This window comes from Ixodes scapularis, unplaced genomic scaffold (genome assembly GCF_016920785.2).
Source record: "Ixodes scapularis isolate PalLabHiFi unplaced genomic scaffold, ASM1692078v2 PGA_scaffold3__209_contigs__length_174095766, whole genome shotgun sequence".
In the NCBI taxonomy this organism is placed as follows: Eukaryota; Metazoa; Arthropoda; class Arachnida; order Ixodida; family Ixodidae; genus Ixodes; species Ixodes scapularis.
The window spans coordinates 56511985-56537325 of NW_024609868.1; the positions used below are offsets into that span (position 1 = coordinate 56511985).

The 25341-nt window shown below is 46.2% G+C and overlaps 1 protein-coding gene and 1 pseudogene across 1 annotated transcript in view; both read right to left on the reverse strand.

Annotated features, from left to right (window-relative positions):
* Positions 1–1805: 1805 nt before the first annotated feature.
* Positions 1806–15383, reverse strand: LOC120841938 (annotated as a pseudogene).
* Positions 15384–16167: 784 nt separating this feature from the next.
* Positions 16168–25341, reverse strand: part of LOC8050723 (glyoxylate reductase/hydroxypyruvate reductase) — a 47580-nt gene continuing 38406 nt past the window's right edge. The window contains exons 4-7 of the mRNA XM_040212924.1: positions 17219–17343; positions 17068–17140; positions 16399–16515; positions 16168–16330 (exon numbers count right to left, since the gene is read on the reverse strand). Coding sequence (XP_040068858.1) covers positions 16168–16330; positions 16399–16515; positions 17068–17140; positions 17219–17343 — 478 coding nt within the window. The remainder of the gene's footprint in view (positions 16331–16398; positions 16516–17067; positions 17141–17218; positions 17344–25341) is intronic.

Sequence of the window (25341 nt, forward strand, 5' to 3'; positions counted from 1 at the left end):
TGAAGTGAGGCGCCAAAACAACGAGGACACAAGGAGAGAAGCAGACAGGACGAGGCGCACTTTCAACTGAACTTTATTTTAGAAAAACACAGAAAAGCAAGCTATGCCCAATGTACACGTGCGCATGGGTAAGAAATAAAGATAGGACGAAGCCTAGCGCGTTTTCCTACGTGGCACGTTCATTTTGCAGGAACGTATACTCCCTATCAGATAGAGATAAAGATGGTTGTACATGCTTGAAGGGAGGCGCCAAAACAACGAGGACACAAGAAGAGAAGCAGTCAGGACGAGGCGCACTTTCACTTCCTATACACCTCTTACCTTCTTGGCGGATATGTATAAAATACCACTGAACCCTGTTCAACACGCCTCGCAGGGATGGGAACAGGCCTCTACTCCACTCTCGACTTGGGTGCCCGACAACCGAGCCATCAAGCTCGACTACCGGAAGCTCCTGCGAGAATTCGGCTTCGAGATGAACCCGGACGTCGCCAGCGGCATTCCGAGCAACGTCGGCGGGTGCGCACGAAGTCGCGGGGGCACTTCAAGTCGCGGAGACACCATCACCATCGCCGAGACGATTGATCCTCGGGAAGGTGCCACTCCCGTGGAACGCTCGGTCACCTTCGCTCCGGACGTGATAACGTCGACGCGGTGGGCCAACGAGAACTTCAACGAGCTCCTGGAGCACCAGTTCGGCCTAAGCAGCACTTCAAGATCCTCCTTTCATGATCGCACAGGTTTCCACGCCGAGGTGCTGCTAGAAGCCGCTGGGCTCCTGCCGGCGGAAGAGGATATCCTCTCCCTTATGGGAAACAAGGAGAAGCCTTTGATGTCGTCCAGCTTAGTGGCGACTCCTCCGACTGGACCCTTCCAGCACGACACGACGAAGGATGCCGTCGAGACTCCGCCTGGTTTGTCGGTTGACGGGCCCGTCGAGTCATCCTCTGCCACACTTCAACTACAAACGGAAACTGTGCCTGCAAGCGCGACACTTACGTGCAGCGCAAGTGCAGTCATCCCTAGTGACAGACCCGAGACGCTGGATTCTATGCAGCGGAGCACCTTGTCGTCCAAGTTGAAGAAAAAGAAGAAGCACCGGGCTGCCAAGAATAAAGGAACCTCGAGCCAAAAGCCGACAAAAGAAAGGCTCGGAAACATGCCGAAAGAGAAAGCACAGACGAAGGCATCGAACAAGCATTAATCGAGCAGACCTATTCCCAGAGTCAGGGGGAGTTTTAAAAAGAAGCCGCGCTGATTATCGCTAGCTATACTATCCAGTAATAAGAGCTTATGTAATACAATAAAGAACACTTGCGTAGATTTTATTTCCTTCGTAAAAAATTAAAGCCGTTTACAACTCCCTGTAACGCCGAATTAGAGCGCAGCTCTTGAGGAGGAACAGGGGAAGGGTACCGAGGGGAAGGTATATCCTTCCTTTCTCCTCCTCACCTCCTCATCCTGTCTGTTACTCCTCCCTCCACGCGGCGTCGCCGTAGCCTCACGAGGGTCACGTGACCTCACGGGAGTCACGTGACCCCTATGAGGTCACGTGACGATGACGATGACGTCGTCAGTGACGTCACTGATGACGTCATCATCACTTGTGACGTCATCAGTGACGATGTTGATACCGATGACGTCATTAGCGACGATGACGATGCCGATGACGTCATCAGAGACGACGATGCGGATGCCGATTACGCCATTAGTGACGATGCCGATGCCGATGACGTCAGCAGTGACGTCACGCGTCCCATAACGCACCGCGCGGTTACGCCGACGGCGACGCCGACGCCGCTCAAGCCGGAAACGGGCGCCCTAAGAGCTGCGCTCTAAAACAACAAAATAATTCTTATTTAGGTAACAATAAACTGTGGGAGGTGTTTCTCTTCTGTAAAATAAGTGAATTTAGACAACTGTCGCAGGCATTGGAAGTCCTTCCAAAGCCGCAAGGATATTCTGGGCTGTAAGCACTGCCATTGCCTTCCTGGCTTTTGTTGTAGCACCGCCGATGTGAGGCAGCAACACTGTCACGAAAATGTTAGAACACTACTATTAAAAGGATGAAACGCTTTTCTTGATCTCGCTCAATACTCTTTAGACATCATTCGTGATACTCATACTGTATATGACGTGTTTGTGGTTAGCTCCACACGCTAACTACTATCTAAGCCTCAAAGAAAAATTGAGGAGCGTTAAAAGAACAATGAAAAGTTTCCCTTCGACTTTCTAAGGACGTAGTAAAGTTGACATTTGGGCTAGTTGCTAGTCTAACATAGTGAGGTATTTAGCGCACAAGGTAGAGAGAAGAACAACTTCTCTCTACCTTGTGCGCTAAATAGCTCCATATGTTCTGAGGAGGTGCGTTTAAAGGTAGGAGTGCCCGTAAGCGCGAGCGCGTGACTCTGCAGAATGCTTTGTACGGGCCAAAAAACACGGTTGGGAAACTCGCCCTTGAAACTCGGACCCCTCACTTCCACGCACAGGACTCGAGCCACGCTTTACACACGCGCCAAATTACAGTCGCCGTTGCTGACCTTCTCTTGTTTTTCGGTGCCGCGCCATTAAAGCGGGCATTGACGAGCCTCCACAAAGGCCAGTGCTGTGGAGGGGGACACAGCGCCTAAAATGGCAATAACCTGCCATGCTGGGGTCATGATGAGGCGAAGTAATTGTAATAATAGGAAACAAAAACTGAAGGTCGGTTATGGCGGCGCCCGTGCACACCTGCTGCGAAGCGTCTATAAAGCGCGAAACACAGGTACGACGAAACCGTCCGATCCGACGTGCGGACTGCCGGAATGACCTTGGGGAGAGAGGGTGTTCGTAGCATCGGAGAGCGTTGAAAACCCTCGCCTCCGACCGTCGTATCGCCTGATCGGACGTCGGATCGGACGGTTTTGTCGTACATGTGTTTCGCGCTTTAGCACAATTCGATAACAGCACCGCCCTTCGCTGGTCAATCCATTCCGTTAGTTATTTTAAAGTTCGTTGGTTAGTTAGCGGCACATAATTCCTCTTGGGACAGAAAATCAGCAAAAGTTATTTTTGCCGACAGAGGAAGTAGCTTAGCACGCGGTGTAAAAAGCAAAGACGTCCAGGTAGCGTACTCGGAAAAGCTCGTGGAGTAAGTCAGAAGGGCAATTTCGAACACACTGATTGACGCGTTTTGATGGACGTCGCATCGCCAGGTTTACGGGAGCGGGGGAAGGTGAGGGGGTCGAGGCTCAGTGATTCACCTGCTAGCCTTAAGCCGGCTCCCAGATATCTGGGTGCCGGCGAAAGGCAAGCGCGTGAATCACAGGCGTATTTTTCTAAGCCTAGGGCTGACCCTCCTCTCTCTCCCCTCGTAGACAAAGCGATATGAAACCCATAAAAACGCACCAATCAAAGTGCGAAATTGGCCTGTAAGTCGCCGTTGTGTAACAACGTATAGCTATTGGACGGCTTTGATGTCAACTCGTGACCAGAACAAGCTGCCGGTCCTCTTTCGCCTTCTCCTGCCGCCAATGTTTATCACAGCCGCGTTCCTGGGTTCGCAATGCTTGTAGTGCGTTCCAACCCAGCACAATAATCTCCCCAGATACACTGAGCTCGTAAAAAATGTCCCAAAACGCTCATTTACTGAGATGCTCACTCAAAGCATAAAATAAAAGTAGATTTTCCCCCCAGAAAAAGGATCTCGCACAGCGCGTCTTTGAGTCCCATATACGAAAGTATTTAGAAATTTCGGGGAGGGAGGGTCAAAGTGGCTGGGGTGACCATGACTTGGGACAAAAGAGGGGGGGGGGGGGGGGGGGTCAAAATGCATGCGAATATTATAGGGTCAGGTGGATATCAGAGGACACAGCAGCTCCATAAGCTCCTCCCCTGGATACACCACTGGATAGAAGTGCAAGACTATCAGGCAAATCTCACCGCAATTCGGCAGTTTCACGAGCGGGTGATCCTTGGCCAAAGGCTCGGGCGTCATGACATCCAGGCCGGCAGAAGCTATCTTTCCAGTCGTGAGCGCTTCGTACAGGGCGTCTTGGTCAACCACTGCTCCTCTTTAAAAAAATAATAATAATAACATATATATATATATATACAGGGTGTTTTTTTTTTATTCTTACAGATTTGTTTAAAAAAAAAACGTGAAAGCTACAATGATGCGGTTTGTGCAGGTGGGTTATACGGCCAGGCGGACATTATGTGGGTGGCTAATGTTTGCGATAAGTCGGCTTATTAATTAAAATTCGTTAATTAACTTTTTAATTACTTAAAATAAACATATGGTTTCAATTAGAAAATTGCTGAGCATTATCGAAAACCCCTATATCAACTATTTTTAGCAGGATATAACGCCAGGGCAGCATTTTACGGCGTTCTGTAAAAACGCTCTATTTGGACGCATTTCTAGATTTCGGTTTCTTATCGGAGCGCATCTACGCGCCCGCGATCCTGCTCCCCGGTTGTCGCGACGCGAAGCCACCTCCTCGCCTCCCTCGTAGAATGGAGGGAAGTACGGCGCACGTGTGTTGCGCGTCTCAGCCACTGGGGAGCAGGACCGCGGGCGCGGTGATCGCTCCGATAAGAAACCGAAATCTAGAAACACGTCCGAATGAAGCGTTTTTACAGAACGCTGTAAAATGCTTCCCCGGCGTTATATCTTTCCAAAAATAGTTGATTTAGTGCTTTTCGATGATGCTCTACAAGTTCCTAATTGAAATCATATGTCTATTTCCACTAATTAAAAAGTTAATTAACGAATTTTAATTAATTATCCGACTTATCGCAAAGATTAGCCACCCACATAATGTCCGCCTGGCCGCATAACCCACCTGCACCAACCGCATTAGTGTAGCTTTCACGGTTTTTTTTTAAACAAATGTGTAAGAATAAAAAAAACACCCTGTATATAATATATATATATATATATATATGAACGAATATGTGCAGATGAATGAACCGTACTTAATCCAATGAATTAAAGAATCAAAGTTTTCAGGAACCCGCCGAAAGCCTAAAAACGGCGGAGCCAGGATTTGAACTCTGGGCCTCCCAATGTCCGGTCGGGTGTGCTAACCACTACACCACTCCACCTTGGCTTTCTGGCGTTTCCTACCTGTCTTATTAATGCACAAGAAACGAAATGTATCCAATCGGAGGTGTTCTGGAAACACACGCCGCCGCGTGGAACGCGGTACGACGCTTAGTGTCACGTGGTACGAGCTCGTTTGTGCTCCAGAAATCCTCCCACTGTTTGTCTCGCCCCGTTTGTTTATGAGCTTTAGAGACACGGTATCATCATCATCTGCGAGAATCAAGAGCCACGTTATTGAATATACAACACGGGCACTTCACGTCATCGTACGTGGTCTCCGAGGAGGATATGAACGAATATGTGCAGATGAATGAACCATACTTAATCCAATGAATTAATGAATCAAAGTTTTCAGGAACCCGCCGAAAGCCAAAAAACGGCGGAGCCAGGATTTGAACTCTGGGCCTCCCAATGTCCGGTCGGGTGTGCTAACCACTACACCACTCCACCTTGGCTTTCTGGCGTTTCCTACCTGTCTTATTAATGCACAAGAAACGAAATGTATCCAATCGGAGGTGTTCTGGAAACACACGCCGCCGCGTGGAACGCGGTACGACGCTTAGTGTCACGTGGTACGTGCTCGTTTGTGCTCCAGAAATCCTCCCACTGTTTGTCTCGCCCCGTGTACATGTAGTAGTATTCTTTGTTTATGAGCTTTAGAGACACGGTATCATCATCATATGCGAGAATCAAGAGTCACGTTATTGAATATACAACACGGGCACTTCACGTCATCGTACGTGGTCTCCGAGGAGGATATGAACGAATATGTGCAGATGAATGGACCGTACTTAATCCAATGAATTAAAGAATCAAAGTTTTCAGGAACCCGCCGAAAGCCAAAAAACGGCGGAGCCAGGATTTGAACTCTGGGCCTCCCAATGTCCGGTCGGGTGTGCTAACCACTACACCACTCCACCTTGGCTTTCTGGCGTTTCCTACCTGTCTAATTAATGCACAAGAAACGAAATGTATCCAATCGGAGGTGTTCTGGAAACACACGCCGCCGCGTGGAACGCGGTACGACGCTTAGTGTCACGTGGTACGTGCTCGTTTGTGCTCCAGAAATCCTCCCACTGTTTGTCTCGCCCCGTGTACATGTAGTAGTATTCTTTGTTTATGAGCGGGGGATCGGTGGCCGAGTGGGCTGAAGCGCACACCCAGCTCGACGCGCGTGGAGCGAAAGCTCGCGCTGCAGAACCCAGGGATCCTGGGTTCGAGCCCCACCCCTGCCCGTTTCGATCTGGATGAGCATCGTACCGGCGTGCGGTCGTGTATCACTACTGCGTGGTGCACGTTAAAGACCCCAGGCTAGCGGTTGTACCGCACTGGCTAAATTGCTCATCTACAGCGTGTGACTCGTCGCAACTTTAATGGCAGACCAACTACACGCTGTATAAATATCCCCACAACCCAATTATTAATTATTATTGTTTATGAGCTTTAGAGACACGGGAAAAGGATACGGCATTTAGTGGGATGGGGGAAGGTGTTAGTCTGTAGGGCACGGTGATGTCGTTCCTGCTCTTTCGATAGTTGTTCATGCGGGGGTGGGTAGGTACCCCCCCCCCCCCCCCCCGGCTACGTGTCTGCCTCCTACCATATGAAAGAGGGTCCCCCATATATATATATATGGGGGGAAAATCGTCTAATCCCTTCCAGTCTTCATACGAGCTTTGGGAAAGAGCACTGACCAGCTCCAACTTCGATGACCAGCTCATGCTCGTGTCGAGGGCGGTGAAAGCAGGAAACGCTCAAGGCGTCTTGGACTAAGGACCCTCCTCATCGCTTTCTTGTAATAAAGATGTTTATTCTTTCTCTCTCCAAATGAAAGGGAGAGAGAGAGAATAAACATCTTTATTATAAGAAAGCGATGAGGAGGGTCCTTAGTCCAAGACGCCTTGAGCGTTTCCTGCTTTCACCGCCCTCGACACGAGCATGAGCTGGTCATCGAAGTTGGAGCTGGTCAGTGCTCTGTCCCAAAGCTCGTATGAAGACTGGAAGGAATTAGACGATTGTGTGGGGTTTTGGTCGCATCCTACCAGGCGCGTAGCCAGAATTGGGGGAGGGAGGGCGGGGGGGGGGGGGGGGGGGGGGGGCCGCCCATTACAAGATACTGTATGAGGGGGGAGAGAAGGTCCCAGCAAAATAGAAGATTTCGGGGGAAACCCGGGCCCCATGCCCCCCCCCCCCCCCCCCCTGGCTACGTGTCTGCCTCCTAGCATATGAAAGAGGGTCCCAGGGGCTCCGCAAAAGCTGCAGAGCGGGGAATAGAAGGTGGGGAAAAGGATACGGCATTTAGTGGGATGGGGGAAGGTGTTAGTCTGTAGGGCACGGTGATGTCGTTCCTGCTCTTTCGATAGTTGTTCATGCGGGGGTGGGTAGGTACCTCTCTCCAACCTGTAGTGCTGCGTGATCTCTTGACATGTTACCAATGGGACCGGCCGCTCCCGCTCGTCTCCCAGGGCCCGGCGGGATACCTCTCGGGCCAAGAGGTGGGCGGTTGCATCGCCTGGTACAGCGGAGTGGGCGGGTGTCCATATGATAGTGATGAGTCTATCCGGCGGGTGTTTGGAGATGACCCGTTCTGTTGTACGGTGGATTCTTCCTCTCGAGAAATTACGACACGCGTGCTGCGAGTCGGTAATGATGACTTCGGCTGTAGTTTGCGCGATGGCAAGAGCGACGGCCGCCTTTTTCGCTTGTAAAGGTTCGTATCTTGGTAGTGTGATGATGCTGACATGGTGATCTTGTTGGACGACGACGGCTGTCATGGCTCTTATGCCGGGATAAGAGGCCGCGTCCATGTATGCGGTGGTTGCTTCGTGACCATAGAGTTTATATATGGCTAGGGTTCTCGCCTACCTTCGTCCAGCATGATGCACGGGGTGCATGTTGCGGGAGAGCGGTGAGATGAAGAGGTGTCTCCGGATCTCGTGCAAGAGAGTCGTGGTTTCAGGAGGATGCTGTAGAGAGGTTGTGAGTCGCAGTCGAGAGCAGTCTTCCTGCACCCGTGGCTCTCAGCCCCATTCTTTGGCTGGAAAGATGGGCTTCTATGAGCTCGTCAGCTGTATTGTGTAGGCCAAGTTTTAACAGTTTGTCGGAGGCCGTGCTGACGGGAAGTCCGAGGGGCTGTTTGTAGGCTTTCCTGATCATTAGAGTCACCTTCGAGAGTTTTGTTTTTATAAAGACTGCATAAGGTATGGCATACGTAATGCGGGAGATTATGATTGCCTGGACTTGGCGAACCGTGTCGGCCTCGCGCATACACCTCGTTTTGGTGGTTATACGTGCGATCAAGTGGGTGACTTGGGCTGTGGTGTGTTTGAGCCTATTTATCAAGATGGTGTTCGCGCGGTCGGCCTGAAAGGTCATACCGAGAATCTTGATATGTGGAGATGGAACGATGACGTGGCACTCCATGGAGATGGTGAAAGTGGGTGGGTCCAGGAAACCTTTCTTTCTTGGAGAAACGAGGAGTAGTTCTCATTTCAGTGGAGCACATTGGAGGCCGCATGACTTGGCATGATCACAGACCGCATCGGCTGCCGTTTGCAGACCCCGTGCTGGACCAGATCGTAATGTCATCGGCATATATGCCATGATGTACGCTGGGAATGGAGTCCAAGAGGGCAGGGAGACCGATGAGCGTAATGGTGAATATCAAAGGTGAGAGTACGGCCCCTTGAGGGGTACTTCGGCTGCCAAGTAGGACTGGGTCTGTGGAGAGGTCTCCAACCTTCAGCATCGCGCTACGCCGGGAGAGAAAATCTTAATGTACTGATAGGTTCTATGGCCGCAGTCGAAGGTATTAAGTTGTGAGAGGATGGCAGTGTGTTTAACATTGTCGAATGCCCCCTTGAGGTCTAGAGCAAGAATGCCTGTGTGTGAGTTGCGCGCAGCTGTGAGTTGCGCGCAGCAGGCAGCATTACCTCTCCCTTAAGCTGGAGTAGAACGTCTTGCGTCGAGTGTTGTAGGCGTTACCGAAAACATTGACGAAACACGTTACTTTGTTATTACGTTACATTACCATCCTACGTTATTTGAAAATAAAAGTAACGCGTTACCGTTACCAATTAAAAATAACGCACGCTAATTATGCGCTACCTTCTTGAATAAAATTAGCACGTTTTACTGTTTCAACATTACAGGTATACGTAAGCGCCATATTTCAATAACATTATATCCATGCAGAAATTTAACAAGACTACTTCTTTTACGGTTTTACCGATAATCTCAGCAAAAAAAAAACTCAAATTCACATGGCTTGATGCCTAAAAACAAGAAAAAAAATTAAGTGTAATTTGGTTTATGACTTGGGAAGAAAAAGTATCGAGAAACGAAACTCAGTTACTCGTTACTCGAAGTAAATAACGCAAGTACGTTACCCGTTACTGTTTTGAAAAAGTAACGAAAACGTTACACGATACCGAAAAAGAGTAACGCGTTACCGATAGTGCGATCAGAGAGCTCAACAATGTATGGTTTGTCGCTTCCTTTTGTACCTTTTTGCGCTGTTTTATCTCGCGTGCTGGCGGTAACGCGTTCCTACGCGTTACAGATAGCACTGGCTGTAACGCGTAACAGCACACATACAACTGTTCATAACATTCGCTCAGCAGGGCTTGAACCAAATGCAATCAAAGGGTTAGGATTCAGCTTTATTAAATTGGAGACTGCGCAATCCTCTCTCTTAAATCTTCAACTAATGTAAATGTTCCGTGTTCGGTAACTAAAGTACCTTGAGTCGGGTTCATCATAATTTCAATATTTGCAAGGTAGTCAAACACACCTAAGGTCGATAATGATTTGTTCACGAAAATATTCCATGTGCTACAGCGGCTTGAACTTTTTTGAATTAAGTATAGCTGTCTAGCACCTTACTGGCCTCACCTTACTACTATGGATGTATATAATACGTTTTTTAGGTTTCTATATGAGTTCCACGTTTTATATTAAACATCATCCTTTGTGTATATATCGCACGCCTCTATTGTTTCTCTATGCTTCATTTCAAATTGCACTAAGAACAGGTTAACATTGTTCAATGAGGAACATACATCTTATATGTTGCCAAACTTAAGTACATGGTAAGTCAGGTGTGTACATATGAAATGTGCCTAGTCCCTACACACCCTGAAAAATGTGGTAGGAAATACAGGCCTGGCAGTCGACATACCTGCTGATATTGATGAACGAAGCTGTTTTCTTCATAAGAGAAAACGCCTCACGGTTGAACATCCCCGTCGTCTCCGGAGTGAGTGTGCACGTCACAATAACTATGTCCGACATTCTCAGCAACTCATTCAGCCTTGTGAACTGGGCTCCCTCCATTTCAGCTTTTGAAAATGATAAGAAAAGGGAATACTACTCATAATATTCTTCCAGATCAAAAGTCTAGGAAGAATTAGGAAGTTAAATAAAATAGTGCCAAACAGTCAAAGTTGAATATATAATTTTAGTACCACTGCGTACAAATGTAGATGTATGTTCAATATGATTATGATTATTACAATGATTATTATATTGTCTAAATCTTTAATGGATAAACATATATGACCAACGTGACATTAATATACATACCAGTGGGTTTGTGAGTTCGTGAGGTGTACAGAAATTTGCTCACTTTGAAAGCTTTCAGTCTCTCGAGAACTGCTAGCCCTGAAACACGAAGAAAGAACATTGAAGCCTTAGCTACCATGGTAATTTTCATGATTTGTCATTAGTGAAATGTGTGCAGAAGCCAATGAACGCTTGCAGTACAGTACAATGTAACAACATCTGTTGTGTCCCCATTTCATTTCTTTTATCGGTTAATTGTCAAACATATATGCTACGACCAAAAGGCAACTTTTGTGGATGGCGTATGGGTCCTTCAGCAAAAATAAGCAACTTGGAACATAACAATGCTACGAACAAGCACATGACTTTTAAAAAATTAAAAGGGGCCATGAAACGATTCTTCTACTTTCGCTAAATTCTACTCAGAATGACCCCCTAACGTAATAACCAAAACACTTGCCTTACATTTTTTAATGCGAAAGCATTAACTCGTCTCATGGAGCGAGCCGACGTCATCAGCTTTGAAACCAAGCAAAACGGCACCTTAATGAAACCACGCGCAAAGCTAGCCAACGGCATCTTTTACACTTCGGTCCCATTAACTGGCGCGCGTCAGTTTGTGTGATGTCATCCTAACTGTGTTATCACACTGTTATGTTATCACTGATCACCGAGTTCGCTCGCCTCTTATCGGTTGAACGGCGCGTGGCAATATACGGCGCATGGAATAAACCAAGGGCTTCGTTTTGCTGGGAACTACGTTGCTGTCTGTTCCTGCCTCGCACCGCAAGGCACACAACAGTTTGAACGATCGTTCACCCGATGGCGCTGCGTGTCCGCGAGGCAGCGGCTCCAGCGTTAAACGCCCAAGGTCAGGGCGTTGTACGCCGCAGATTAAAGAAGGGAGTGAAGAGCGGCGTGCGTGCTTTCGCATTCACAACTCATAGGAAGTGCTTAGGTGTATCTCGAGCCTTTTTTTTTAAGTAATGCAGGCGGCAAATAAATTAAAGAAATATCCCCTCAACCCGAAGCCAGAACAAGCGGCCACGTGTCATGGTGCTTATCTCTGCATATGCCACCAACGTTAATCATAGCCACGCGCTGGGGTTAGCAAAGTAGAAAACGCATGCTGAGCTCCAGGCACTGTTGCAGCTCGGCTATTCTCATCACTGCAGTAGTTGGACACAAGCTGCTACCCGAGTGTCCACCGAGGTATTGATTGTTACAAGCCCAAGTCGAGTGTTCACGCAGTTCTCGTTCAATTCATGAGTTGCACTCGACTGTCATCAGGCGGGTGGTTTCGATCCCACAATTACGTCATAAAGCTTTGCGAAGGCAAGACTGAAAGAAATTGCCCCCTTTTATCCTCCCAGTTTCACCTCGACAAAGCTTCTGAATCAGTGGCGGTTCGTGCGAGTATATTTGGGCCAGACTAGGACGGGTACGCCTCTGTAAAGCCATGAACATTCCAACCAGATGTCGTTTCATAACTTTTTTTTATAAATAGTATTCAATCTTACATTCTTTATCAAGATTTTTTCGCTGTACTGCACGCCCCTAAAAAAAAAACTTTTTTTTATTTTATGGTATGAAATAAATGTTTCACTCTGAAACGCAATGCAGTAGTATTATTTATTCCTGGCTAAATTAGAATACTCCATTAAAAAAGATAGATGAGTATCTATGCACGTCCTAATGTTATCTAATAAGCAAAGGCAATTCTTCCATGTCACCATATATATATACAGGGTGAAACAAGGAGACGCCAGGCTCTTAAAATCGACCGGAAAATTCGGTTTCTTAACCTATCGCGCTACGACTTTGTGCAGCGTTGCCCAGAGATGGTGCATTTTTTTGTGTAAAATTTGCAAAGAGCGAACTTACCTGAGGAAAAAGTAAAGAAAGAAAAAGGCTTAGCTCCTATGGAAACGCAGCGAAGCCACCGGTTTGCAAAGAACACGGCGCAATTTCGCACGGGAGACAAGAGATTGCGCAAGCGGTCGAGACGCCAACTGCTGCCAACGAACGAGCAGACGACGCCGAGAGCCGGCCCTTTTGCAGACAAGGAACTGCAGTTCCTTGGTGTTACCGCGCCTGTCTTTTTTGTTTCTGCGACTGTCACCGCCTGCGGAACGCGCGCCGCTTTTGAGTCGACAAGATCGTCTGATAAAAAGGCCTGCTCTCGACGCCGTATGCTCGTTCGTTGGCGGCGTTTGTTGCGCCATCTATTGTCTCCCGTGCGAAACGGCGCCGTGTTGTTTGCAGACCGGTGGCGTCGCTGCGTTTCCATAGGAGCTAAGCCTTTTTCTTTGTTTACTTTTTCCTCAGGTAAGCTCGCTATTTGCAAATTTTACAAAACAAATGCACCATCTGTCGGCAACGCTGCACAAAGTCGTAGCGCGATAGGTTAAGAAACCGAATTTTCCGGTCGATTTAAAGAGCCTGGCGTCTCCTTGTTTCACCCTGTATACATAAACTCAATAAAATTTTGAAATATATTTGTGTATGCTGTCACCATATTTAAATGCAATTCTAATTATTTTAAAATGCGTGGTGGTGGTCCCATTCTGTTACCGCAATATTCCAACAGATAGCTTACCTGCCATAGAGAGCAAATTAATTAAAAGAAAGGGTGAGCAAACGGTCAGTGTTAAACCCGAAAAACTTGTAAAAATGCTCATCTCGGATCCTCACCCCCTCCTGCATACATTAGCTGCTGTAGACCCGGCCCTAAATTTTATATTATTTTAATTCCAAACGAACAACTATGTTTGTTCCTACATCATTTAAAGCTAGGTACCCAAGAAACAGTCCTTCATTGCTAATTTTGTCGCATAAAGCTGTTTGACAAGGACAACCTTTCTAAGGCCGGATACTGTTTTAAAACTTTTGTCAACTGCAAAAAAATTAACCCAAAACCAAGGGAAGCCAATTCATTGTGATTTCCTTTTTGGAATATCACTGTAATTGTAAAATAATAAAGTTGCCTGCTTAGTTCATCTATTAAAAATACGGCGGGCTCCACAGGGGGCTAATTATTCGTAAATAATTTTCTTCATATCTTGATAAAAAGCTGCACATTACTAAATAAATTACCTCGTCACTGTACCAAAACGTGTTCCTGATTAGTCTTAACAAGGAGTCTTCAAACCCCTGCCGGCGGGCCAGATCCGGCCCGCAGGGGTCTTCCGATCGGCCCGCGGCCCGCTGCCCGCTTCCAGCAGACCAACTGCTACCGGCGCCTAAAGATGTGCGCCTAATGAAACGGAGCCGCGACGCGCCCGAAATGCGATAAGAAGATACCAGAAAGAACGAGGAAAAACTGCATCGTATTGGGGTTCTCTCGCCATGACTGAACATTGTCATCACCAGCATCACCATCCTAGTCCCTGACATTATGTGTGTCTAATTATGCTAAAATTGCTTCGCGTTTTCATGTACATCATGTCCGCATTAGTTTTATCATTGTCATATATCTTTGCAGTGCGCGATTGTGCCGAAGTATCCATGCACTTTCATATATGCCTGGTGAGTTTTCGTGGTCGCAGCTGTTGTGAAAAGTCATAATTAGCTAAATATTAACTTTCATATTTAAAAGTATGTTTTCATTCAACTTTAGTTTCGTTTAATACTGACTCTAACATTCATTTCTGTTTCTAAATTATTGCCTTTTATTCAACTGGTCGTAACTCGTTTATAATTACCCTCTCTCTCCTCCCAGCCCTCGAGACTGGGAGAGATGCCTAATCCGGCCCCTTAGCCAAAACGTTTGGAGACCCCTGGCCTAAACAGTCAAGTAGAGTGATAAAGCTACCGATGTTATGTTATATAAGAGTACTTAAAAATGTTGTTTATTTTTTGTAAGGCACTATTATTTGTAGTGATCAGAATATTCCATGTGCTGTCTGTATAACATTTCTTCTGGTGCATAGTACAGATAGTTTAGTTTTAAATAAAATGTTTCCTACAAATATAGATCCAATTTTACATTTATTAGATAAAATACCACCCCATAGGGTGTGCATGAAATTAACTTGGAAGCTGAGTTTGTGGATCATGTTGCAAAAAATGGGGGTAACTCAAATAGGATTTAAGAGCCAATAGCTTAACCTCCGTTTTGTTGTTTATAAGCCTTAGGTTCTTCAAAACATCCTTTTTTTTTCATTTAAAGCTATTAGCCTTTTTTATTATTTGCAAGTAAGTGTTATTTATGTTATCCTATAACAATTTTAGCGGATTTTTACAATAATATAATTAACGCTTGAAGTTAGATGAACATCTCCCGAACATGTACCTTGCATTAGCGAACTTCAGTTCTTAGAAAATATGAAGGCATGTTTAAGTACTACATGACAAAGAATAAGAGTTTGAAGGCACAAACGAAACATAAACCGCACTGCACTAAATTGAGCTTATAACCCTGACGGAAATAAGAAGCGCAATGTTAGTGACAGCATGGTCAGGCGCAAACGAAACATAAACCGCACTGCACTAAATTGAGCTTATAACCCTGACGGAAATGAGAAGCGCAATGTTAGTGACAGCATGGTCAGGCGCAATGAAATTCAAAGTGATATGTAGCACCAATGTGCGCAGCCTGGCATTTGCTCATTTATGCTCTTAGGAGCGCTGAAGAGAAGCTGTAATATTAGGAAAAGGCAGATTTATGACTGAAGTGAAGTCAATTTTGGGAAGAGAACATTACTAACATTAGGGGAGTGACCCCTGTCATGTAGCAAAACGTGGGATGGAAGTGACCTTGCTCTCAAAGAGTGCTGAATTTTTTCTGCTTCTACGGTTGCTCTAGCTACCATTTGCCATCCACACATGCTGTCACCCTTTCTTCCTCCTTTGGATTATTTCTTTCTTGCGTATCCACATCTAGTGATCTTTGTAGTATGTGCAAGTTCTCTGATTTATTCGGGAAGTTTCTCATGTCCTCCGGTGCAACCTATCTCACACCAGCACATTATGCTTGTATCACACTTTTTCCTGTCAGTGGGGAATGGGTGCACCAACCCTTCTTATCAGCCTCCATACGTGAGTGCATGTCTGCGATAACAAACACGCACCATGGCAGAGTTGACGTCAATTCCTTATATCGCTGCTCACTATTTATGTTCCTAAAATAAGCTGTCTGTCTGCTGAAAATTATATAAAAAGAAAACTCAGAAGACTTGTCGCCAGTGCAAACAGAGCAGCATTGGATAACACTATTATGAAACACATTCCAACAATAAAAAGAAGCCGCCACGGCAGCTCCGACGCAAAGCTCCGACCTGCGGAACTTTTTCTATGTGCGAATCCCAGCTGAGGTGCCCAGACCTTGATGGTTTATAGCAGAAGGTGCCGCGTGGCCGAACTTCTGTCTCCACGTCAAAAGGCGCCCAGGTAGTCAAAATTAATCCTTAGTCATTTGCAAGCTCGGGCCAGATCCGAATCGTTGGTTTGACCCGTAAAACCCCCCGAATCTGCCTTTCTCCGTAAAAACTTATATACGAACCCAGTAAGACTGGTCACCGTGAAGCGTCGGTGAAAGCTAACTTAGTTCGAGGAACACGAGAATGGCTGCCAAACTTGCCTATGTTTCCCATGCCCACAAACCCGACCGTAGTTCCCCGGATTTCCGAGCCACACATCCACATTGGGCTCCAGGAGGTCTGTGCTGCCCACGCTCCGCTAGGAACAAATATAGAAGAGATGAGTAAGAGTGCCCCTCTTTCTACCGTATACAGTCAAAACAGTACCTGTCGATCTGACTGCGGGCCTCAAAAAGTCGTCTGCGCGTCGCCAAAAGCAGGGCTATTCCCAGCTCAGCCGTTGAATCTGTCAGCTCGTGCGGCGTATTACCTACTGAAATCCGTCTGCAATGCACACAGTCAACAGCAAATTATTCCAGTCAGAATCAGGGGTGGAATGGCTACGTATATTGTATGACAAGCTTAGAAAAGCACAGCAAATCGACATTTGTTGTTGTTGTTTTTTTTTCCTTTAAAGTAACCCGTCGTTTTTGGGGCTGTCTGCAAACCACAAAGGAAGGGCAGCTTAGCATGCCTGCGCCAGTCAGAACACTTTGCCGTCATGCAGTTGTTTCGGTTTACATTGCTATTTACAATCTATTCTAACGATGCTAAAAAAAAAAATAAGAATCATTAGAAAACTAATTACGTGCTAAGGTAAGTGCTCACACTGTTGATCGTGCGAGATTGTCCTCCGAAAATGGCGAAAGCGGGAAGCAAGGGTCAGGAACGAGGGTGAGCGCATACGCAAAGGCCTACTGGAAGAAGGCCCATTGGCGAACTACAAAACAGTTTTCAATATATCACCAGCTTCCTCTGCAGTGTGCATACAGATGGCCGAAATCTGGCGCACCCACAAACAAGACGACCAATGTCTGTCTGTAGCGCTGTGTTCACCTTTTTTGGCATTCATCCACATCGATGTGGTCGTATCCAACCGACATGGTCCCCACTACCTTGAGAGCTGGACCTGGAAAATATTGGTGCACTTACATGTTTTAACTGTTAGCGCTTAAGCAACACGAAAGATAAAGTTGGAGTAGTTTACCAGCGGCATCCAAGAGTTGCGCGTCCACCTTATCCGTGCGCAGGCAAAATAAAGCATCTTTGCCGACTATCTTTTGAAGGAGCAGCGACCGCGGAATCGGCTCGTTCTGTACGTCTATGTCGCACCTGAATGAAACACAAGAACTGCATTAGAAGCGCGTCGCCTCTTCGAACATAGTCCAGTCACCTCTCTGCGAGAAGTTTAATGGCTTCGGTAGGAATATCCGGGTGCGTCACAAGCACGATCGGTCTTCGTGTAGGTCTCATTTCAGATAAGCCTAGTGTCTATCGTACTAGACGAAAGCAGGACACAGCTGTAGCTACGTATGCTAACCTCATGACAGTAAAGGCAATCTACAGCAGTGTTCGCAAGTGTTTTTCGCTCGAATCCCCAGTCACTTTTAAAAAAAAAACCACATGTCCCTACATTTGCCCCAAAAAATCTCTACGCGAGTCCCTACCCACAAACACAAAAAAAGTCTACATCATGAAAACAACAACGCGCAAGCTTCATGCGTGCAACTACACGCAACTACTAGTGGAATATTTATTCAATTAGACATTTTAATACCTTGTCTGCTAATGCATTGAGAGAAAATAGGCAAATAAACCACAATTCTTGGCCAGATCCAAATATGCGTCAGTTTTTTTAATAATTTCTTTTAGGTTTTTTGTTTGTTTGTTTGTTTTGTTTTGTTTATGTGTAATACTTTAGTTACGCGCTCAATCTTGCAAAACCTTTCTGGGTAAACTTACAAATAAAAAAATCGCCTTTTGCTTTCGCTATGGCATTGACGAGGTAAGTTGTGGGAACCACATGTTCCCCGCACCCCTATCTATAGGCCTAGCTCAGGCAGGCCGTGGGGCGTCGCCACGTGGGGGCGCGTCCCGGATGCAAGGGCGAAGCCGTATTCCCTGGTGGACGGCTTTCGCTCGACGCTCGCCCTTCTCGGGTGATTTGCCTAAGGCATACCCTTCGGGATCATGACTTGGACGCGTCCGCCCCTCCGGGGAGCCACCTACATCCGACCCTTCCCGGGCGCGTCCATTCCCGCAGGCTATATAAGACGGCCCTAATCCAACGTGCGGGACTCTCGCTGGGGGAGGCTCTGCTCGACGGAGCCTTCATATCCTTATCTGATCCTCACCCTCCGTGATACTGTCAATAGCGGCAGCGCCGTCATCTCCAACATTGTTGGCCTTCGGGCAAGCGTGTGGCATCTAAGTCAAATAAACACGTCTTTATCCGTACCCAAGGAACCTTCTGTGTTTCTAAGTGGTACCCCCATAAAAGGGGAAACCCACAAAGTTTAAATGAAGGTAACGTATAACTTCCCATCCACCGCCTGCGAAATATTAATGCATAATTAAGCCTCTTTTAAAATACAGATTTGTTGTTTTGCTACTATTTTTAATGATGTTAATCATTTCAGTTCTGGCAAAGCCAAGGCTGTGCGAATTATTTTCTACAGGCGCAATATAAAGAACGTTTTCCTGCCTTCAATCTCCATGATAGTTTTCGAGCTTGAGTGCCTGTCTTTTGGGTTGCCTGTCGTATGGTCGTGCTCTCATGCCAATATACTTTTATATAAGTTCTTGAAGCGTGGATTGTACACGTAGTATTTAATGCATCAAATATGTTGTAACAACCTTTTTGTTTCATTAGTTTTTTAAATATTTTTTTTCTCACGTACAGTCGGATTCTGCAATCACTTTCGTACGGTCAGTGTACGAGGGGGAACCCATAAGTAACCGGAATGAATCTCTAGAGTGCGGGCTGTTCGTAGAACCAGCTGTCGCTGCTAGCAGCCCTTAGCGGCACGCCTCTCGGGTCAGTTTGCCGACAGGCGTCGTCTGCTAAACTTCTAGCGACATGTTGTGAATTTTTTTCCAAAACTTCTTCCAAATAATTTCTCGTTTTTTGCAACGTCTAACTTAAAGGACCTTTCACATCCACGAAGAGTTTTCCTTTCAGGAATTATTTTGGTCATACGCGCGAGCAGACGAGAGTCAAACATGGGGCGAGGTCCGGTGAAGCGGTGTCATGAACATTTCTGTTCAAAAATTGTTGCACTGACAGGACAGTGTTTGCTGGGGCATTGTCGTGATGGAACCACCCCTCCCCCTTTCGCACGAATCGGGGCGTCTCTGCCTCACGGAGTTGCGCGAGCGTCGCAAAACCTCCCAGGTAAAACACCTGAATAACCGTTTCACAATGTGCTGTGCGATGCGTATATCCAACTGTGCTGTACGCATACCCATCTGGGTCGAGAAGCGCGACGCGGCAGCTGCTCTGTGTGGAACAGTGTTGACGGAAGCGTCGTTGCGGCGCCAAGAGATTTTTTTTTTTTACGTATATAACGTAGTTGATGGCAAATAAATACTAAAGAAACTGAAAAAAAAAAAGTTAGTTTGTGTTTAACACAATTTCTGAAAATAAAAATATAAAATTTACAGAAGCTGTAAAAGCCCCTAGGTTTTCCAGTAAACATGACAGGGCGTTTCTACGTCGCTCCTGGACCAAAATATCGCATCCCTACGTCTAGGGACATGTCCCTACAGTTGGTAACATGACTGTGCGGGGAGGGCATGAAATGCCAGAGAGCCAGGTGGTGCATGCGGGCTCTGCCTGCCGCTCGCAAATTGCGTGGGAGGCACGGCCGCGTGAGGTCGCCACACAGTTTTGCTTGTCAAAAATCGTTTTATACGCCATATTTGACGACACGCGACATGATCCCGAGGAAGAACGCGAAATGCAAACACGCATCCTATTGCGTCCTATTTTGAAAGAACGAACGCTCACGCGCATAGAGTTATTATAATGTACGCTAGAGGTTCAACTGGCGCTAGTGTCTATGCGACTTCCGGGAGGCAAATTGTAGCAGAGAGCAACCAGTCTACTTTCGCGGTGCTCCTGTGCATTCCTATGGAAAAACGCGCGTGCATTTTGACTCTTCACCGGAAAATAACATGGAACACTTTTGTTATAGTTAGCGTATTTTTCTTCATCGATGAACGATGTTTAACTTCGCTATATTTCAAGCCTAAACCTCTGTTCCACAGCAGGTGTGTAAAAACAAGCGACGATTCTAAGCAAAACAACAATCGAAAGGAAGTGTGTTCAAGGCTCGCCAGACTCCCGGTGACGCTTATATATTAATAATATGCCACTCTTGTTACTATATAAAAATGAGCCCTTCTTGCATCTTTAGGAGCGTTAAAAACATTTAAAAAGTAAAGAACAAAGTACGTGGTGTATGAAAGGCGTCTCTTTCTAATATTTTCTCTGCTGGGCAGTCTTCATCGGGCATTCGAGCGTGCGGGTGATGTTTTGAACGTAGAACAAGCATATTCGCACCGAGCAGAAAGAATAAAGCAGTACTTATTGAAAATCTGACTATATTACCTGGCCTTTCATTTATTCTGGTCGTACATGTTACTGCGTAGTTCTTGCCGTCTTAGTTTTCCAGATGTCCTTCGTTCGTTTGGCACGTATATCCCCCATGCTGGAAAGCGCTGACGCCGTGTTCGCGCTAACACTGTCCGCAAGTGCACATAAATACATGTACGAAGCCGTTTTAGCACCGTTTTTAATGTAATTAAATTGAAATAAAAACGTCGTAACTGACGATTTATTTCATCTGAATGACTGAGAAATGTTCCAAGCTACCTAGTATGTACGTACGAATTATTCGGGATATTTGCTGTTATAATCGAGCGCAAGAAAAAAAATTCACTCGATAATGTGGATGCGTGGGCTAGTTCATAATTCATACTTGGATGGAACAGCGCAGATATAGAGTCACACTCAAAGGCACACAAGAAGGAAACAGAGTCGCAGCGCTGACTAACAACTCAGTCCTATATTTCTTCTTCCTCAAATCGTCAACTTCTTCTCCTTCGCCGTTAGTGAGAACATTTAAAATTTTTAAACACCAGAAACCAAATAGCCAATAAACATAAATAAATAAATTAATTAATTAATTACAACTAAAAATTAAATTTAAAATAAATTAAAATATAAACGAAAACAAATTAAAAAAGATAAAATTTAAAAAACTAAAAATAAAATAAAAAATCCCCATCACTATTGGTGCTTTGATGTTACTTCAAGATAATTGAATCTTTTTCTTTTATAAAGCTAGGAATGGAACACTGACGCATTGCTTGTCCAACCTGGCTATTTTTTCAGCTTGGATAACTTCTCGTGTCAGCTGATTGCCACTTCGGGCAATAACAGCGCAGTTACTCAAGTCCGCTGAACACCCGCAATCCCGGCAATGGATGCCTAGATTCCCTGATATTACTCTGTTTATGTTATAGTGATGATCTCGTAACCGGTCATTCAGACACCTCCCGGTTCGCCCGACGTACTGTTTACCGTATGAGAGGGGAATTGCATAAACCACCCCTTCAGAGCACGGAACAAAGCGGGTGTGATGCTCTTTTATACAACCTAAGGTTCTATCGCACGATGAATTGACTTTTTTACATAAACTAGAGAGCGTGTATTGAGCAAAGAATACTACCTTGACGTTTACGCGGTTGTATCGTTTAAAGACCATGAGAAATATGCTGAATATAAGGCACAACCGCTGGCCTCTGGTTTCGGTCCCTTTTCTTACATTGGGTTAAATCGGGATTTTTAATTTTCTGAAGGAGTTGAAGGACTGCGTGATGCACCTCAAATACCCCAGCCTAGCGGTTGTACTGCACTGGCTAAATTGCTCATCTACAGCTGGGAGACCCGTCGCCCGCTGAGGCAGAACAAGTTCTAGGCTGTATAAACATACACACAACCCAATTTTTTTCAGCAGCACACTAGTACCAGTTGAACCTCTAGCGTACATTATAATAACTGTATGCTCACGTGCACCAAATGATAGCGCTATAATCACCGTTTTACGCACATCCGCAGTAGAAAATTAGCGCCACCGAGTCTGGAGCTGTCGAGCATGAGACGAGGGGTGTTCACTAAGTTAATAATAACAAATTTCTTTATTTTGCCAACAATATACAGTTGCAAGGTTGGAAGGTGAAAAGGGAAAAACTCTTTTACACGACAGAAGAAACACTATACAAAATTATTAGTATCATTATATAATCCAAAGTTAATTTCAACAGAATAGAGCATTAGCAGACAAAACGTGGCAAAAAAACAACTTCAACCCCCCCCCCCCCCCCCCCCCAAAACACACAAGATATATATATATATATATTAACACTTATCCTCTATCCGTTTTGTTTGTTTTGGTTTGAGATGAGTTTGGCTGTTACTTTTTTCGACCGGCAAGAAGATAACGACGTTAAAGTGGATATTCCATAGGCCAAAAACAACAAGTAGTTCGAAGCAGTTGTCACAGGTTCGGAGGTTAAAGATCCCATTTAAACAAACAAATTTGGAATTTGACTTGGACCGCTGTCCAGGTGTTAGGACCACACCTTGGCGATAGACATCCTGAGAGGCGGGAGGAATTGAGAGCAAAGCATACCGACGTTACGAACAGTATTTTATGTAAAATAATTCAAAAGTAAGGAAAGGCGCACAGGACGTACACACAGTCGAAAGAAGGAAAAGAAAAAAAATATCAAAAGTCAAATCGAGGTTGTCATACAGTTTTGGAGGGGGAGAGCCGAGTCAGCGTTCCAAGGTGCAGGTGGAGGTCCGGTTCGTTGCGCCGCCAGTCGGGGCCGAGAAGCCATGGTGGCTTGGGTGTTGTAGTGACGCACAACACTCACTCACAAGCACTCACACCCCCCTCCGTCGAATACCTTCTCGGTGTTCGAACAACCATACCGACGCGGATCTGCTCAGCGCCGACCATCCACACCGTCGCAACCTTGCTCCGCGGTGTGTTCCACCAAACTTCGCGCGCGCGGGCTAAGCTCGCGCTCCTGTCCTCGGCGCTCGCGCACCCCACTCACAAACACGGGAACGGACAACAACATAACCATTGAAGGGCAAAAGTAGCTATTGAATTCTGTGACACAGTGAAGCGGCCAAGATTTCAGCAACGATCTGAAGAGGACCACGGCATCGACGGTGTCCGAAATTTGCGGATGAAGAAATTAAATCAACGTATTTGCAGCTTTTTAGAAGCCACAAAAAATGGGTGCCATATATTTTTTTTTTAATATTGAGCGTGTGCCTTCGATAGTCCCACGAATCTGATTATATTTGATGTGTGTGTGTGTGTGTCTAAACCATAGAGAACGGCACGTGATCACGGAAAAGAGAGTAAGGCCTGGTTCACACTTACAGCGAATCCGCTGCCGCCGAAGCGGAATCGACCACGGCAATGCACAGTGGACGCTACGTCCGGCGGCCGAATTCTTGCACATTCGCCCGCCGATTCGCAAGTGTGAACCAAAACTAAAAGCGCGACTCAAACCGGCGGGTTCTCGATCGGCGGTTTTCGGGTGGAAATAAAACAAATTTCGAGCCGCAAATTGTGTTCTGGGTAGTTTGGCTCTCATATGGCATGTACAAATAAAAACCTTGGTGAGCACAGATACCCTGTCAGTGCCCCTTTAAAGGGAAACTTCAACGAAATTTGAAATATACCCGTTTGTTCGGAAATAGGCTGAATAGGATCCACAATATCCGTAAATGGGGGGGGAGGCTGCGCTTTTTGCAAAACTCCGTTTTTTTTAGGTTTTTTTTTTTTTTTTTTTAGAAACTTTCGCACATATTATAGTGCAAGAACGTTGGAAAGGCAAAGTCACGAAACTCCAAGAACAACACCAATGCCAAGAGTGCTGTAAAGAGCAAAAACCTCGTTTTATGCGCAGCCCCTCTCTTCGCAAGAGCCTGCGCTTGAAATTATTATTTCACATTTTTATCGCTGCGGGCTAGGATTTAGGACACTGGTCTATAGGCAACCTGCAATGCTGTTTGGTTTGGCGCTATCCTGCGACTGAAGCAAGAAACAGTGCGTATGCCTAGGAGTGGCAGCGGCATTGTTCAAACGCGAGCTATTACTCTGGTAGTGCCACTCTAGTGTCTGAAGCAAGAAATACTGGGTAGGCCAGGAAGCCGTGATCGCATAACAGGTAAGTATACGGCGGAAGCTGCGGCCTGGCGGGCTAATCGGAACCTGACAGTGTATCACCGGAGTACGCTTCTACTCCGAAAAAGTATCAGACTTTTCGCTGCGTCATGCTCCAATATGTGTGCGTTGCGCTCGTATATATGCGTAGCGGATATCGAAGCCGTCGGCACGCAATGGGGCGCGTATCGTTCACCCTTTGCCAAGTTACACCGAGGCAGGGTATAACCCTGGACTCTCTCTCTACTGGCGCCACCTGGCTGTTATTGGACGGCTACACTGCCACAAAAAATTAAGCAGCAAGAAAAAATTTTAAAAATCTCGACGCTGAAAAGTCAGAGCAACCGTCCTCGCACAAACTCTAGGGGCCCATATAGACGCTTTACACACGCGCCAGATTGAGCCGCCATAGCCGCCCTTCTCTTGTCTTACCTTTAGTCTTATCGAGATGCCGAGCCACTGAAGCGGGCGTTGACGGGTCTTCACAAGGGCCTATGCTGGGCACAAGAACACAGTAGCATCTAAAATGGCAATAACCTAGCCTGCTATGGTAATAAAAGAAGTGAAGCGAACGGAATAAGAGGGAACAAAAACTGAAGGTCAGTTATGGCGGCGCTCATGCACAGCTGCTGTAAAGCGTCTATATAGGGCGAGGGTAATTCTGAACAATCACAAAACCAAAATCTATTATTTATAAAATGTTTAACAAATTCGTGCTACAAAACAGGATGCCGAGGGAAAGAGAGTCTTATTTTCGCTAGGCCGCTTTATCTTGCAGTGTGGTACCGACTCCAAAGGCAGCAGCGGCATATCCTCGGGGCGATGAGAAGTCGTCAGTCCGAACTCGTCGTTCTGTCATTCGGAGAAATGACATCGCACACCACACACAAACACGCAAACCACACACCGAACGTGGAAACGGACTTCATCGCATCCGTAAGCGACCATCGAGACGGGCGTCTCGATGGAGGGAAATTTCACGAAGTGAGGGAAACTTCGCCAAATATGGGAAATTTTAGGCGTCCAATGAAAAAGGGAGGAACATGAAACGCCCGTCACGTCTGCGCTACAGGCG